The sequence below is a fragment of the Melospiza melodia genome, chromosome 6 (assembly GCF_035770615.1).
Source record: "Melospiza melodia melodia isolate bMelMel2 chromosome 6, bMelMel2.pri, whole genome shotgun sequence".
Classification (NCBI taxonomy): Eukaryota; Metazoa; Chordata; class Aves; order Passeriformes; family Passerellidae; genus Melospiza; species Melospiza melodia.
Window position 1 is genome coordinate 21490854 of NC_086199.1, and position 15259 is coordinate 21506112.

The window sequence follows — 15259 nt, forward strand, 5'->3', positions numbered from 1 at the left end:
ACGAACGCCCAGCCCAGATTTCAGCTACTTCTGGAGGTTGGGAATACTTTTTGTCGGGCTTGGCAGGGAGAATGGGGAAGTCTTTCAAAGGTCCCCAGCCCTGCCAGCTCCTCAGAGCCCAGGCTCATCTTGCTGCCTGAACGCCAAGGCTGAGTGGGGTGTTCGTAACGTTCAGGGAGAAGATGAAACGGGCACTGAAATGGCAGACCTGGGAACCTTTGCTGCCCTGCTTCGTTCAGAGGTCACAGGCAATGGAGGGACAAAGAGAGGTACAAGGAGAGAAAAATGGAGTTATGCTTGTGGAATCTGATAAATGGTAACAGAGGAGTCTCACAAAGAAAGCAAGTTGAGGTAGGAGAGCCTGAGCTAGAGGGCTTCTGAGCATTGCTTCTCTCTTTTAACACACTAATGCTCAGCATATCTCAGGATGTGATCCACAAGAGGATCTTTCATTTATAAATGCCTATTTACAGCCTTGTGAACATCCACTGCTGTGATGTCTAACATGGCAAGACCTTTCATATCAGTGCTATTACATGTCCTGGGCTATGCTGGCCTTCTTGCAGGAAATCAAGGCTGTGAGTAATAACACAATGCAGTGGACGTGTTGTCTGCACAACTAGAGCTTTGATCACCAGGAATGGTTGTATTTATTACAGAGATATGGCCCAGCAAGGGAGATTATATAGAATGGCTGAGAAATATAATGCAATTCTTAACTGGACCAATTTTATGTTTGCTCAGACAGATGTAGGAAAATTATTTCAGTAGCTAAACTCGGTTCTTAAAAAATGAGGGAGGGGAAAGAACAAAAGTCTATAAATAATAAATAAAGAGTTGCAATAAGCAGGGACATACCAATCACAAGTAACATAGCCAGAGAGAGTCTGTTTTCAAGCAGAACTTCTCCTGAGAAAATCTGGGTTTGGTTTTGTGCGATTAGGTTTGTCATGTGTCGTCAACCGCAACAGAAAAGTGGGAGCAAACAGCCCTGGAGCAACTGCTACGATCACCATACAGTGGTGGCCATATCCCTTACAGGAGTTGGGTGGGGTAAAGGGAGCTCTGAAGTACATGCAGGGGAACTTCCCTCTCTGACCTGATGGAGAGTGACAGCAAGAGAGACATCCAAGTCTCACCACAGGCAAGTGAGGTCAAGGGAGTTGCTATAGCTGGAACATGGGAATTTCTTACAGACTAAAGAACAAGTGTGCTGGAAAGGGAAACATACATGGCTGGTCCTCAGTAACATTCATCAAAGAGACTAAAATCACTCTTGAGCTATTGATGTCTGCAGAGATTTTTTTGGTTTTTTTTAGTGATACCAAAAAACTATTTGTCCTAGGGCTTGCCCTCAGGCTGAAACACTATTCAAGACGTTTCAAACTGAAAACCACTTTAACCCTTATCTTGGCTGCAAGATTCCTATTTCAAAGGATGAGAGTCCAGGACTGCCCTGAGAAGTGCCCTGACATGGCAATACTGCATCTCCAGACTGTGAGCACAAAGTCTGCAATGCCACGCAATTGGGAGCCAGACAGAAACACCCAGGTGCACTCCAAAGGAAGCAGCTCCCCATGCAGGTTTCATTTCACTGGGTTGGTGTGGATCCTGCAGGGCAGCTAAGAAAAGGTATCTGCTTGCACTGTTACCCCAGCACCACCATCCAAGAACGTGCATAGGGGTTTTTTGTTGCCTTAATTTTGAGCCTTGCCCAAAGCAGTCCAAAAATTTTCCAACTATTAACACGTGAAGTTGTTCTCTCTTTCTTAAATGAGTTTTTGATAAGGAAGAAAACCCTAATGTTCCTCTAAACTAGTAAAACAGTACAAATCCAAAGCAGAGGTTTTTCCTGGAAGTGAGGAGGCAGGTGTAGTTTGGTGTTTGTGCTCTGAACAGCAGCATCTGGCTAATTCGGGAATAATTTTTAAAACTCCTTGGGATTCCTCCTGCACAGAACCAGGGCAATAAGACTTCTGGTAATCATCATCTGGGCCACTCAGCCCTGTTACCAGTATTTACTTCTGAGATAAGTTTTGGAGATGAGTATGCCTGAACAGCTGTAAATCCAGTTACCTGCCAGTTCAGCAATTGGATGAGGAATGTGGTGGGTAGTAGGCAAGTGAAAATAGAGTCTGTTACTGCATGGGGAGCAGGATTAGCTGGGAAGACCTTCTGAATTAATTTCAATAATTCACTAATGTACACCAGAAGTTTCTTAGTGCTCAGATGAAAGGTTTTCCAGAGCACATCACCTGAAAAATGGGCCAGAGACATTCTCCTTTAAAAAGGTTAAATAACTTGGCTGCAGTTAGCTAACACAAAGGATCCATTGTTTGAATGGAGGTATCTTTAGCAGCAAACAGAGATCTGAAATCTTACCATTTTTATCATTTTGTCTGAAAATAGTAATATTTACTTGATGGTGCTAAGGCTTCAGGCTGTTTAATCCTTGAATAAAAAAAAGAAAGTTACCTTTACTGTGTGAGGACAAAATGGTTTTTCCTTTGGATGAGCAGCCAGCCATATGTGGTTGTGGAAGAGTACTTTAGGGCAAGAATAGGACAAAAAAGATAATCAGGGCACAACTTCTTCTAAGCTCACACTGAGTTTATTTCCCATGGGAAAACCAGATAAAGTCCTGTGCACACTTACCCTACATTATATTAAGGCTCCTTGCCTATCTCCTATTTGCAGTATTTTTATGTAGAAATGACAAAAGAAACTTTCCCTTTTGGATGGGCAAATGTGGCTCTGGCACCTTCAGGATTTATCTTAGGAAAAGAGAGGTCAGAGAGAGATTATACCTCCTTAAATGAGAGGCGGAAGGAAATACTTATCCTTGTCACCAGTGACCTGAAGATATGCCAGGCCAGGAAGAAAAAAAACCCTAAAACAGTCTTTAATAAAAGTCAGTATAACATTATAACCCTGCCACTTGTAAATGGGAGGAAAAATGTGAACATGGATCTCCCTATCGGACCAGCCATTTCTTTCCCTTTCTGCACATCATCTCACCATCAAAAATAATTCCCAAGCATGTTCCAAGCTATGATTTGCCTAATATCTCTCTCTCTCCTTCCACTCCAGACCCATTTCTTTAAAATCCTTCTCAACTGAGATATGTATCACATTTGGATTTCTAATCTTCACACAACAAAAAACTCAAATTACTGAGTCAACTCATGTGACTACTGTCAACATGAAAATTTGCAATTTCTCAGGCACCTCCACTGGAAAGTCTGAAGCAACTTCCTTGCCCCCTTCCTTAGAGAATCATTCATTGCTGCTCTTCCTTTCCCTCCCACGTTCCAGAGCAAGCCCCCAGCTGCCCATGCCCACTGCATCTCTCTCTCGTGGCTGGTTTGGACCCTGGTTGGAGGGGTGAGAGGGATATGCCAGCCCCTGCAGGCTGCTCCGTATGCTCTGTTCTCAGGGCTGTTTGCCGTGCGGGCCGCAGGCTTCAGGCCTTTGAAGGGTCGAATACCATCTTTTGATTTACCATGGCTGATGGGTATGGGAAAGCTTTACAACTGAAACACACAGAAGAGTCAACCAAAAAAAAAAAAAAAAAAAAAAAAAAAAGGAAAAGAAAGAAAGAAAAAAAGTAGGGAAGACCTTAATAAAGACACAAATGATAATAAGTAATCAAATGGAATAGATCACAAAAGAGAAGAAAGAGAAAGCTCTTAGTAGTAGTATTAAATGACATAAGAAAAGCACAATTAAATAATGCACCCCTCAAAACAGTCCTTTTTCACACATATCTATCATGGGTTAGATGCTCAGGGGATATTGATATACAGCTAGTCAGCACCAAGCACACTCAGATCTTCAGAGGTGGTGCTGATGACTGTTTCTCACTGGTAAGGAGATTTTGGCAAAGTCAGGTAAAGATTTAGTTCTTGTTTGTGACATTTGGGCTATGAGCAGTCTCCGTATAGAGTTATTGTGACTTAGAGTAAACAACTGGAAATTAATGGCTCTGGTAAGGTGATTCTTCCTCAAATTCTGTTCTTCAACAGCAAGGTAACTGCTGTTGTGGCAGAAGGAAAGTCCTGTTTCAAGGACATTTTCTGACAGTTTTATAAATCTGAATAAAGGAGAGGTGAAGCTCAGTCTGTGTTCAAAAATTCTACACCACCCCGCTGTTGAGTTAGACAAAGGAGAGTGCTGACAGGTTTCCACTGATCCAGCCTATAGTCACTTCAGGGAAGATTCAACCTCACAAAACTTTACAGCTGAAAAGCTGGCAAAATGTGGCATACACATTGCTTCAGTCCCTGCTACTACACAGAATCAGCCTTTAGTTTACACAGGGGTTTGTTTAAAGATTTGTCCCTGCATTAGGCTGTCAACAACACATCTTTTCCCAACATGTGTAGACCATCTGTCAAATCTTTAGCCACGTATTTTAGGAGCCAGACAGAGTTGAACAGTCCACCTCTAGGCTAAGTGGTGGCATAACAAATCCCAGTGAGTGCCAAAAGTGACCAATGCCAATAAGACTTAAAATGTTGACAGGTCCTGAGGGAAAATGCCAGCATGATATAATGAAAACTGGAAAGGAAAAAATAAACTTTAAAAAATAAGTATCTTCAGGGTGATATAAATATCCCCTCCTCATATCCACTATTCGGGGTCTAAGTCTAGGAGGCTGCAAACACCCAAAATGAGCAAATTCCCCTAATTCTCATTCGTTTTTAAGAAGATCTAACAGAATCAAACAATGGTATCTTTCTCAGAAGAAAAAGTGACAGTTTTTTATGAAGTCTGGCAATTTTCATGCTGTAGTACTTTTCATGTGGGAATATCAAAGCTGATAAAAGCAATCCTTACTAAAATACTAGGACATAGCTAGTCAGCACCAAGCATACTCACATCTTCAGGGTGCAAAGAATTCTCCTTTTGACAAGTAGAGGAACTAGGGCTTGAAAAGTAAAAGAACTGGGCTACAGGAGCATATTGTAGAGTTAGGCAGATACTCAGTTGCCCCATCACTTCTCCAACAGAAGCATGCCACTACCAATCTTTCAGTGATTAATCTTATTTTCTGAGAAAAAAAAATAGCCATAATTCTCAAGAAATTAAACAGGGAAAATAGAATCTTATTTTTCTTGATTATTAGCAACCAATTAGATCAGAAGAAAATGCAAACACATATAGATAGACAAATGCTCTGGAGTTTTGTAGAAGATTCTCATTGCACATGTAAAGAGGCTCAACAGCAGTTTTTCTGAGCTGCTCTCCAGAGAAACCGTGCAAATCTATGAAATTTTCCTTCCGTTAGAGTTAATATAGGCAGAGATGGCTACCATCAGAGTCTGTTTCTCTTTATTTGAAGAGTTACTGACACAGCTGAGGTTCATCTATCCATCTGTCCTATAGGCCAGTCTGGATAGCACAGCAAGTGCTCTGATGCAGCTATGGACTCAATAGTGCTTTATGCTTCTTCAGTCAAGCTAAGTAGAGCAAATATGCAAATATATGGGGGTTTTTCTGGTTGGTGTTTAGCTTTTATTTACTACAAGGCAATAGATTGTATAGACTTTTAGGTGGGCACTTTTCTTTTAAGAAATATGAACTTGTTTGATGCATCATCTTCACTTTCTTATTCAAAAAGTAAATAATAGGGTCTGGATCACAATTTCAAAGGCAAAAGAAAAACTACTAGATAAAAATTTAAAAAGCAAGCTAGTTTCCAGAGGACAACATATTGTACAAACAAAGCTGCTACATGGTTTGCTCCTGGTAGCCACAGCAGGGCTCTGAATGTGGTGATACCACTAGCTCAAAAAATGCAAAACTTGTTCTAATGGGCCTTAGAACTTTAAAAGCTGACAGAAGTTTTCACAGACCATATATGACCCTTCATATAAAATAACCTACACATTAAGAGGTATAAGATTATGCATTATTATGTTAGTTTTGCCTCTTTGAGTCAGGATGTCTTCTTGTTTATATTCCTGACTTCACATGAAGCAACAAGCTGCATCACTGAAAAGTGAAAGAAAGCTTCAATTCATGTATTTACATTCTTTAAAAATCTGTCATTCTGTAGCATACATAAAGAATGGCAAGGAAACTAATTTTGGCTAATCTAATAGCACATTCACTCCCAATTGTTCTTGTATTGTTGTTATTGTTGGACTTGTTTCTAATTGTCTTTTTAAATTATTTTCTGGGAAAGTGTAACTCTAAGGAGACAGAACACAGCCCTTTGGGATGAGGGGGATGCACTTTTATTGTTGTTAATTTCTTTTTTATAAAGACACAGCAATAAGACCAGCCTTTTTCTATTAGATGTATAAAATATAGCAAGCTATATCAAATGCTGACAAATTATGCAAAGGGCAGGGGGTTCACAGGACTTCTGCCTGCCAACATATCAATTTTTCTTCCTTTCCATGTTTGTCTTTGACTGTTTTGAGTGATGCTGGGTGAATGAGGGATGTAAGTGATCAAAAGATGGACCAAGTAGCATGTTTCACACAGAGCTCACCAGTCCCAGACCAAGAAAGGAAACTTAAAAACTTAAAGACTTAAAAAAACAACACTGTCCATTAACAAAGAACTGACAGCAAATCTTCATGCAGCAATGCAGAGCAGAATTTCTCTCCGCAAGAGACTATAATTATAAAAGTTTCAGCAGTTATTTTAGAAATCAATACAATCCAATCAAACCAACAGAAAATAAATGAAATAATTTTTTAGAAAACACTAATCACAAGCCCAAATTAATAGTGAGGAGGGCAGTGGGAGGTGTTCATACGATACCTAAGTTGACCATGAGTTTCACCCGGCCTCCATCCAGCTCGAGGCGCAGAGTGTCAGCAGAGTCCCGGGACGTGGTCGCCATCAACAGCCCGTAGGCACGCTGGGACATGAAACGGAAGGACACGTCCTCTGCTTCTGTGTGCATGACCATTGGCATGATGATCTTCATGTACATGCTGCCATCATAGCTCAAGATAGAGGCCTCTGCAAGGAATCAGCAAACAATTGCAGAAAATGAGAAGAAGTTACACCTCTGAAGAGCCCTCACATTTACCACAGAGCACTGTGTTTACAGAATCCATAGCACTTGCCCCAGAAAGGTATGTAACTGGGGAAAAATGCAACATTTAACTGCACCCAGAAACCCTGCCAGGCAAATATGAACAGCAAAGAAAGATATGGTGTTCACTGCAATGGCTGACAGCAGTACCTATGGACACATATATGGTCAAGCATGTTAGGACAGAGTCCCTTTGTGATTATAAGCTAGCAAAGCCTTCGTTTTGCACATCTCCTTCAGTGCACTGAAGTCCAGCCTTCCCAGGACTAGCAGTAATGACTACAGCAACTAGAGTTCTAATTTCTGGTACTCTTGCTGTTGTTTATTTAGAGAGGAACTTAATTTCATTCATATCAGTTTAAAGACAAACAACTGTATAAAGTGAATTTCCTAATAGGTCTTTCCTAAATCAGATTTGTTCCATTATTTGATTTTATATTTTTCCACTACTTAATAACAACCAGTGTTGGTAGAGCTCTGCTGACACAACCAATGCAAATGAAGAAAGGAACAAACCAAACTCCATTGCAAGTGCCATTCAAATGCAGGAAAAGTTAGAAGATAGAGGCACAATGAAAGCCAGTAGGAGGGGAAAGGAGTGAAGAAAGAAGTTATATTTTTCTATCATCTCTGAAGATGTCAAAGAAAATTGGAATTTCAGCTGAGGAAAAGAGTTAAATTTAGTATTCTCTATTTGTTCAGGGTCTTGACTGCAGAAAGTGATATTCTCCTCTAAGGGGTAGAATTAAAGCCTTGTGTTAGAACTGCAGCAAGCACTACAGCACAGCAGTCATTGTTTCTTCACGGAATATGCGCAAAAGCATTTTCATCTGCAAACTTTACTAATCTACATTAATACATGAATCAGAGCATTTCTATTCCCCACAGCCAACCCCTATCAAAGGCAGAGCTGTAGACATTGCTCCATGTAGGGCTTCTACCATAAAACTACATATCAAAATCCCAGAGTTTAAAAGAAAAAAAAATAGAGTGGTTCAGCTTCCTAGAAACATGGATGGATTGCTCTAAAGCTCTCATACCAGTGCCTCATCCAGTTCAGTTCAGCTGGAGCTTTCTCAAATGGTTGACTGGGATTCTCTCCAGGCACCACCACCCCACCACCCAGCCCATCTAATTTAACCAACTGGAAAACATGTATTTGGAATGCAGATGTTCTCCTCATGTTTTCCTTAGTCCCATTTTTCCCAGCCAGTGAGAGCAGAACTTCCATCAGGAAACAGCAATCTTGGCAGAGACAAACCTTACATCCTCTCAATGTCTAAATGTCAGATGCTACAGTAGGGTAAATGGGTGGGAAACTGAGGAACAGCCAAATGTCCATGCCATAAAATACCCATGGCAAGCTCCAAAATGGCCAGTAACAGAACTGTTAATGCAATGCAATAAATATACAAATGAGGTGATAAATAAATATATAACTATTAAGCTGATAAAGTGACAGAGAAGACCTGTATATGATTCAAAAACATTTAGAGGGAATCACTAAGTTGTGCTGGTGCAGAAACCCACCATATTAATAAGCTGGTATGCAGCCCATCTGCAGTCACAGGACATTCAAACTTATTAAGAAAACTTTTCTTAATATGTTTGGGTGGATGTTTGGGTGCACCACTAAGATGAACAACATCCCTACTCATCAGTTTTCTTAGCTGCACTCACCACACACTGTCATGATCTGTACAGAGAAAGCTTTCTACACACATCACCCACTCAGCCATTACATTACACACATCTCTGGAACCAGCTGCCAGTGCTCCCCTGGGGTCCCACATCTTCACTTGGCCAAGAAACAGAGAAGGAAAGAAAGCTTCTTTTCCAAGGTGGAAGAATACTTTCTTCTTTTCAAAGTGCAATTCTCTTCCCCCTCACGTCTGCAGCGCTCACTTGCCACCCACAGCTGCAAGCTGGAACTAAATGTACTGTATATTATACATACACTCAAAGGCAATGTCTATGTACACACAAACCTTTCTTGCTCTCTTTCCTCTCTCTCTCTGCAGATTGTATTAGAAAATGCAGTCAGGCATGAAATGGCTCTTTTGACGCCTTCAGCTCAGATGTGCCTTGCATGAAACAGTTGCTGGCCCTGACACATGAATAGCTGAGAGAAGGGGGTTGGAAGATATGGGGACTACGAGTGGGAGTAGCTGACACAAGTGTCCCAGCTCTGCTGCTTCCATCTCCACAGTGCCATGCATTAGGTGCTTTGCAAATATGAGTTTTCTGCAGTGACGAGAACAAACCAAAAGCATGGTAATAATGAGTCTCTTCCCTTCAGTAAGAACTCGCATCTTTCAGCTTTACTGATCCCATTGCCAGACAATTACTGTTCTTAGACTAGAAATCCCAACTCTTACTATTATACTTATGTAAGGAGGACCTGAAGAATACTCAAAATTGCTGAAGATGACATAAAAGTCTAGATAGCTGACATCCCACAGCAGCCTAAATCAGGTATTACTGTCCCTTCTCCAGCCAGTCTGCTACAAACACAATGTGATGAAACCTCTTAACAATTAAGCAGATAAAATTAAATATCTTGAAACAGTTGAAACAGGCTTCACACAACCCCAGGAGACAATGTTCTGTTCTTGTGTGTGCCCTATACACTTGATGTATTCCAAAAATGACATTTCATTCTCACTTTGCAAACCTTCAGTCTGCAGTATCTGAGAGCTTATCAGCACATCTTGCAAGCAGAACATTCCCTCCAGCTATGAAAACACCCCTTCAGAGAAGGGTATTGCCTAGTAGCAGTCTTACAAGTAAAACCTATTTCCTTTTCCTGACAGTCAGTCCCCAAAGCTTGAGAAAAGCATGTTACAGTTGAGCAGCACATACAGCAAATCTGCTCAGGGTTGAATGCAACCTGGCAACAAGTGCATGACCTCAGCCTCCCAGACACCTGTGCTGGCAAGGTCTGCCTGAATGCAGGCATCCATTCAAGTGTCCTCAGCCACCTGCAGCAATGGGACTGTAATGCTTTGTTCAGCACCATAAATACAGGCAGCAGCACAGTTATCCAAGTTTAAAATACATGCACATTTCTGCCACCCTTTTACTTTTAGGGTAGCTATTATATTGGATGCATAGGAGCAATATGTGAAATCATGTTTGAGACCCCCACAGATTTGTAGAGACAAAAACATTGAGTGGCATTTATTTGTGATCCCCGCGCCAGAAGCTCCATTGCCATTAGCTTGGAGATGGGAAGAGGAAGAAACCAGGTGCTGGTTCAAAACTGCTCTGACACAATGCCAGAAATCTGTGAAAATCAGTATGTTATTAGGAGCAATTAGATTCCCAGTCTTGTGCTCTCAGACCCTGCCAGTTTTAATTTTACACTTAGCATCCAAAGGAGCAATTCATTGCTGCTTCCACACAAGGCTCTGCATAAACCTCCTAGGGAGATGGAACAGGCATATTCTTAGCATACAGACAGAAAATTATTCAAGACCTCTTCATGCTTTTTCTCCTGCTTTCAAACCACTCTCCTGTATTAATCTCCATTCTTCACCTCTTTTCTTTCTCCTCCCTTTTAGTTTTTCTGTAGTCTCCTCTTCTTCCCTGTGGCCTTTTTTCCTATGCCTCCCAGACTACAATACAGTGTAGTTTTTTACTGAAATTTTCAGAAAGGTGACAGTGCAAAAATAATTAAAATATCCACACTTCATGAGAGTTGAAGTCCCCAGTGAGAGGACTTCAGGGCACAGGACATTTTCCCCAGCTACATTTACAAGACCAAAATGCTTAGACCAAAGATTTCCACATACTTGTGAATTCAAATAGCCCTAAAGTGTCTAACTTTTGTATTCACAAACCAGACGCTTTCCTGCAGGCATTGATTGCACAGCTCACCTCCTGCCCTCACATATCCACTAGCAGACACATGGCACCAAATAAAAAATAGATTTTCTTAAAACCAAAATTATACTTTAAAACAAAACAAAAACAATTTTTTTTTTATAAAAAGAGCAATAAATCTTCTTTCCTGACTGAGTGGATTCCATACAGATGAGTTTCAACAAAAGAAGCCTGACAAGTAATTTGGGAAGCCCAAATGTAATCACTCAGACTGAATCTGATGACAACCCAGGAGAAAATGCTCCTGTTTTGGTGGAAAAGATAAGATGGGAACTTTAAGTGCTCACCAGCAGTTAGGACCTTGCGCATCATCCAGCAGGATGGGTGTCAGAAGCTGTGGGGTTCCCTGTGCCAGGCCCTTGCTGCCCGGGGCTGTCCCACACACACAGGAAGGTGAGAGGGACAGACGAGAGCCAGCTCCAGCCAAGAGCCAGGGAACTCATGGTGATGAGGCAGGTCCATGCTCCGGCCAGGAAGTCAATCTGCTGGCCAGGGTTCAGGGTGATTGCCAGGCAGGGCCAGGCTTGGCACACCCAGGGCCAGCACTCAGTGGGGCCTGGGGACTGTTGTGTCACAGCATCACTGGGTGGGGTGGGCCATGGGCTGCTGGGCCAGGAGCAGGGGGGAGCCCCAGTGGCCCGGCAGGGCTGGGGGTGCCGGGTGGTACTGTGCTCTGGGACTGCTTCTCATTGACCCATAAGAAAAGTCCATGTCTTCTAAATGTGCTATGACACCTTCTGCAGTAAATTGAATTTTCCCTGGATGTTTCCCATCTCACTGTCATCAGACTTCACCTTAAACTTAGCCCACCAAACAGGAAAGCAATTTGAAGGGACGTAAAGGTAATTCACTAGCACTGAGAGGAAAAATAACAGAAAACACAAAACCATCGTTTAAAACCTTCCTAAACTGAAGCATTGCATTAGAAATAAGAATGCTATTTATTAGTCTAGCAAAATACCATGCAAACAATAAATATCACTAATATTTAGACAATGATAGGGTTTACTGTGCTAGTAAGAAGAAAGCTATTCTGCTTTAGAGATTTCAAACTGACAAGATGTCAGTATTATTATAATGAGTTGTCATCCAATGGAAACTCATGAAAATAAAACAGTAAAAATCTTGGACACATAGAGATACAGAAAAGTAAAGAAATCAGACTGGTTTTGCTGGTACTTAATCTCTCTGAAAGACCAAAATATTTTTTCAACATCAATCTAAGTTTTTCTTTGCTTCAAATTAAGATGACACCTTCCTTCTCCACTCACAAGGGGGTATATGGCCGCTTTACAAAAGGATCTTTGTATCCTGAAACTCAGTGTATCATTATTCCAGCTCCCTCACTCTATTTTAGACTAAGTAAACTCCTTTCTACTCAGCTTCTCCTAGCTTTTATTTTCTAAAACCAGCCACTCCTGCTTCTCATCTCTGGCTTCTTTCTACTGTATATACTATTTTCTTAAATTCAAGTTTTCCATTTTGAATAGCATATGTCAGTTAAGACCAAACAAGCACTTAGAGTAATTACATAAAACATCCTTATCACTGCATTGTGCACAAAATAGTTCCAAATGAACAGCAAATGGGAGACATAAAAGAGCAAGCTCCAAGGCATTCCTCACATTTTCAGGGATGCAAGAATACTGGTGGAGCAGTAGTAATAATTGTCACTTATAAGGCCCCTGCTATAGACAAAAATTGCTAGTAGATGTTTACATAGGGCAGATGACATCCAGATGAATATTCTTCAACAAACACATTTTTTTCAAAACCTTGCAAATTTAATTTCATAACATTAATTAAAACATTTAATTTCTGGGCCTGAAAATTCCTGAAGAAATCTGAAGTGCAAACCACATCTATTTATTTATTTAGAAAGTCAGAAGAAAATAAAAACTCTATTCACCAATTTTCTTTACATATCACTGTCTCTCCCTGTTCCAGTACCTTCTACCCCTTTGAAGTCTTCCCAAACACATAACCAAAGCCTGCAGATAATATTATTGACTAAGTATCCACAAAATTGAAGACATAAAAAAAACTAGGTAAAGAAGGCAAATAAAGAGCCCTAAGTACACAGTGCATGTACTATAATGTCCTTCAGACAAAAAAAAAATAAATAAAATCTTAATTCATAGAGTTTAGACTTTGAAATTACTTTGGTTATGAACAAAAGTAATTCGGATTTTTCTTTTTAGAACATCACCAATTTTCCTTTTTGAGTTCAAAATTAACACCTTGCTCTTCTGTTTTAATATTTTCCCAAAATCCTGTAAAGCTGTCCTGAGAATTTTCACCTTAAAGCTGAAGGAACGAGTTAAAACTGTGGGGCTTCTACCAATGTAAGGTAAAATCCCACAACATTTTTGCCTGTCTACAACAAAATCTTCAAATGGAGACTTCCCAAATTTTAAACTGACCAAGGGAAGACATATTAGGGACATGGCTCCCAAATCTCTCTCCATTAATAAACCTCTCTAACAGTTGTCATCTGGATTCCAGATTTGCTTAACTTCTGTATTTAATCAACTCTCCAACTCCCCAGGTTAACCTGTGTCTTCCCTGCAAAGTGGTATGTACCAGATTCCATCAGCGCCAGGCTTGGTACGCCCTTCCTACGCTCCTGTGTGTGTCACACACAAAAGAGTATGAGTTAATTAAGGGGTGTTGTCAGGTGGGGAGTTACCAAAAAAGTAAATTCCTGAACTGCATAATGAGAGGCAAATAAACTTTGCTTCTCCTTTCTCTGGGCTGCAATCACGAAGAACTGGCCTAGGGAGGAGCTGTAAGAGTGCTGAGTACCACAGTGGAAATATTTGCAGACAGAGGAAACTGTAGCTTGTAAATGTTATTGCTAGCCCTGGGAGGGGAGGAGTGAGGTTATATTGCCATACTGAAGCTTGGCAGAGACTCAGGAGAACCAAGAAGGAACACATGGGCTTTTCAAATCTACTCCAAATGTCACTCTAACATTTACAGAGCTGTGTACAACTATTTGGGAAGAAATCTCTGGCAAGAAGGCTGAGGGTACAAGAAAAATTGCTCCTCAATGTAAAGGAGCGTAATGGGGAAACACGATACTAAAATGAGAGTTTGCATTAAATGGTGGCACTTTAGAAAGTGACACCACTTCTGTTTAGTTCAAACATCTTTGAGTCCTCTTCATGCAAGCTACATGAAGCCTGTGATCACTACCTGCTGAATAATGTGCACTGAGAAAGGGAGATTACAGCAAAAATGTTTGGTTTACCTCAGCATAAAGTGAAAAAAAGAGGTAGCAGACACAACCTGTAGCAAGGGAAAATCAAGAAAATGGTAAGAAAAAAAATTACACAATGAGGGTTGCCACACACTCAGCAGAACAGCTGCAGAAACCCCAATCTTCAAGTTAGTCTTCCTTGAAGCAGGTGGTGGGGACAACAACTTCCAGAGATCTCTTTCAACCATGATTATTCAGTGTCAAGTGCCAGAATGCCCTGAGTTCACTGGATATTGCACCTTTTCACAAACATCACTTTACACCTGCAAACTGCCACTGATTTGAGATGGAAAAGGGTTCCAGAGTCACCATCTCTGGAAGTGTTCAAGAAGCATCTGGAAGTGGCACCTGGGAATGTGCCTTAGGGGTGATTATGGTGCTGCTGGGTTGGCAGTTAGACTAGATGATCTTGAAGGTCTCTTTCAACCTTGATGATTCTTTTATTCTGTGGTCATCAGTCTACCATTTTTGAAAAGCAAGGCTGTAATGTAAACTACATTCATAACTGTTGGAGAATTTTGTTCAAACATGGCTTAAAGAAAGAGGCCATGAAAATATACAGCTGATGGAAAAGGCAGCCATAAAGCAGCAGTTCCCAGGCACAATTTCTGTAAATAATTAGGTTCTCAGGCACATTTTTATAAACAGCAGGATTCTCAGACAGTCTTCTCATAACAGGTAAACATTCTGTCCTTGGCTGGGCTGGGAACAGATTTGGAAGTTTTGAGAACTTTTCCATATCACGGTGAGAACGCAAATCTTGTTTCAATAAACAAACCACAGGTATTGAAAACAAAGGGAGGGGTTAATGTTTTCTCTGTAGCCTATCGTGAGCTCGAATTTTGCAATATGTATGATCTTAATTAACACGGTTATAAAAACGTGCCTTTTGGATCAATAAATCTGGAGTCGATGCTGATCAACAAAGAGGGGTCGTCTCCCTTCGCTTTCAACACATAACCTTTTTAAAATCCGTAAACAACCTCTTCTCAGTTGTTTTTCAAATATGGCAAAGAAAAACTAACTACTATTGCCTCTGGCTGTTGGTTTAAGGA

At 40.8% G+C, this 15259-nt stretch overlaps 1 protein-coding gene across 20 annotated transcripts in view; it reads right to left on the minus strand.

The window, feature by feature from the left end:
- NRXN3 (neurexin 3) overlaps window positions 1-15259 on the minus strand; it is a 706103-nt gene that overhangs the window by 619767 nt on the left and 71077 nt on the right. For all 20 annotated transcript variants that reach the window (XR_010028287.1, XR_010028288.1, XM_063160199.1 and 17 more), the window contains one exon: window positions 6778-6981. Coding sequence is in view for 18 of the 20 variants with exons in the window: in XM_063160199.1 (XP_063016269.1) it covers window positions 6778-6981 (204 nt within the window). In the remaining 2 variants the exon portion in view is untranslated. The remainder of the gene's footprint in view (window positions 1-6777; window positions 6982-15259) is intronic.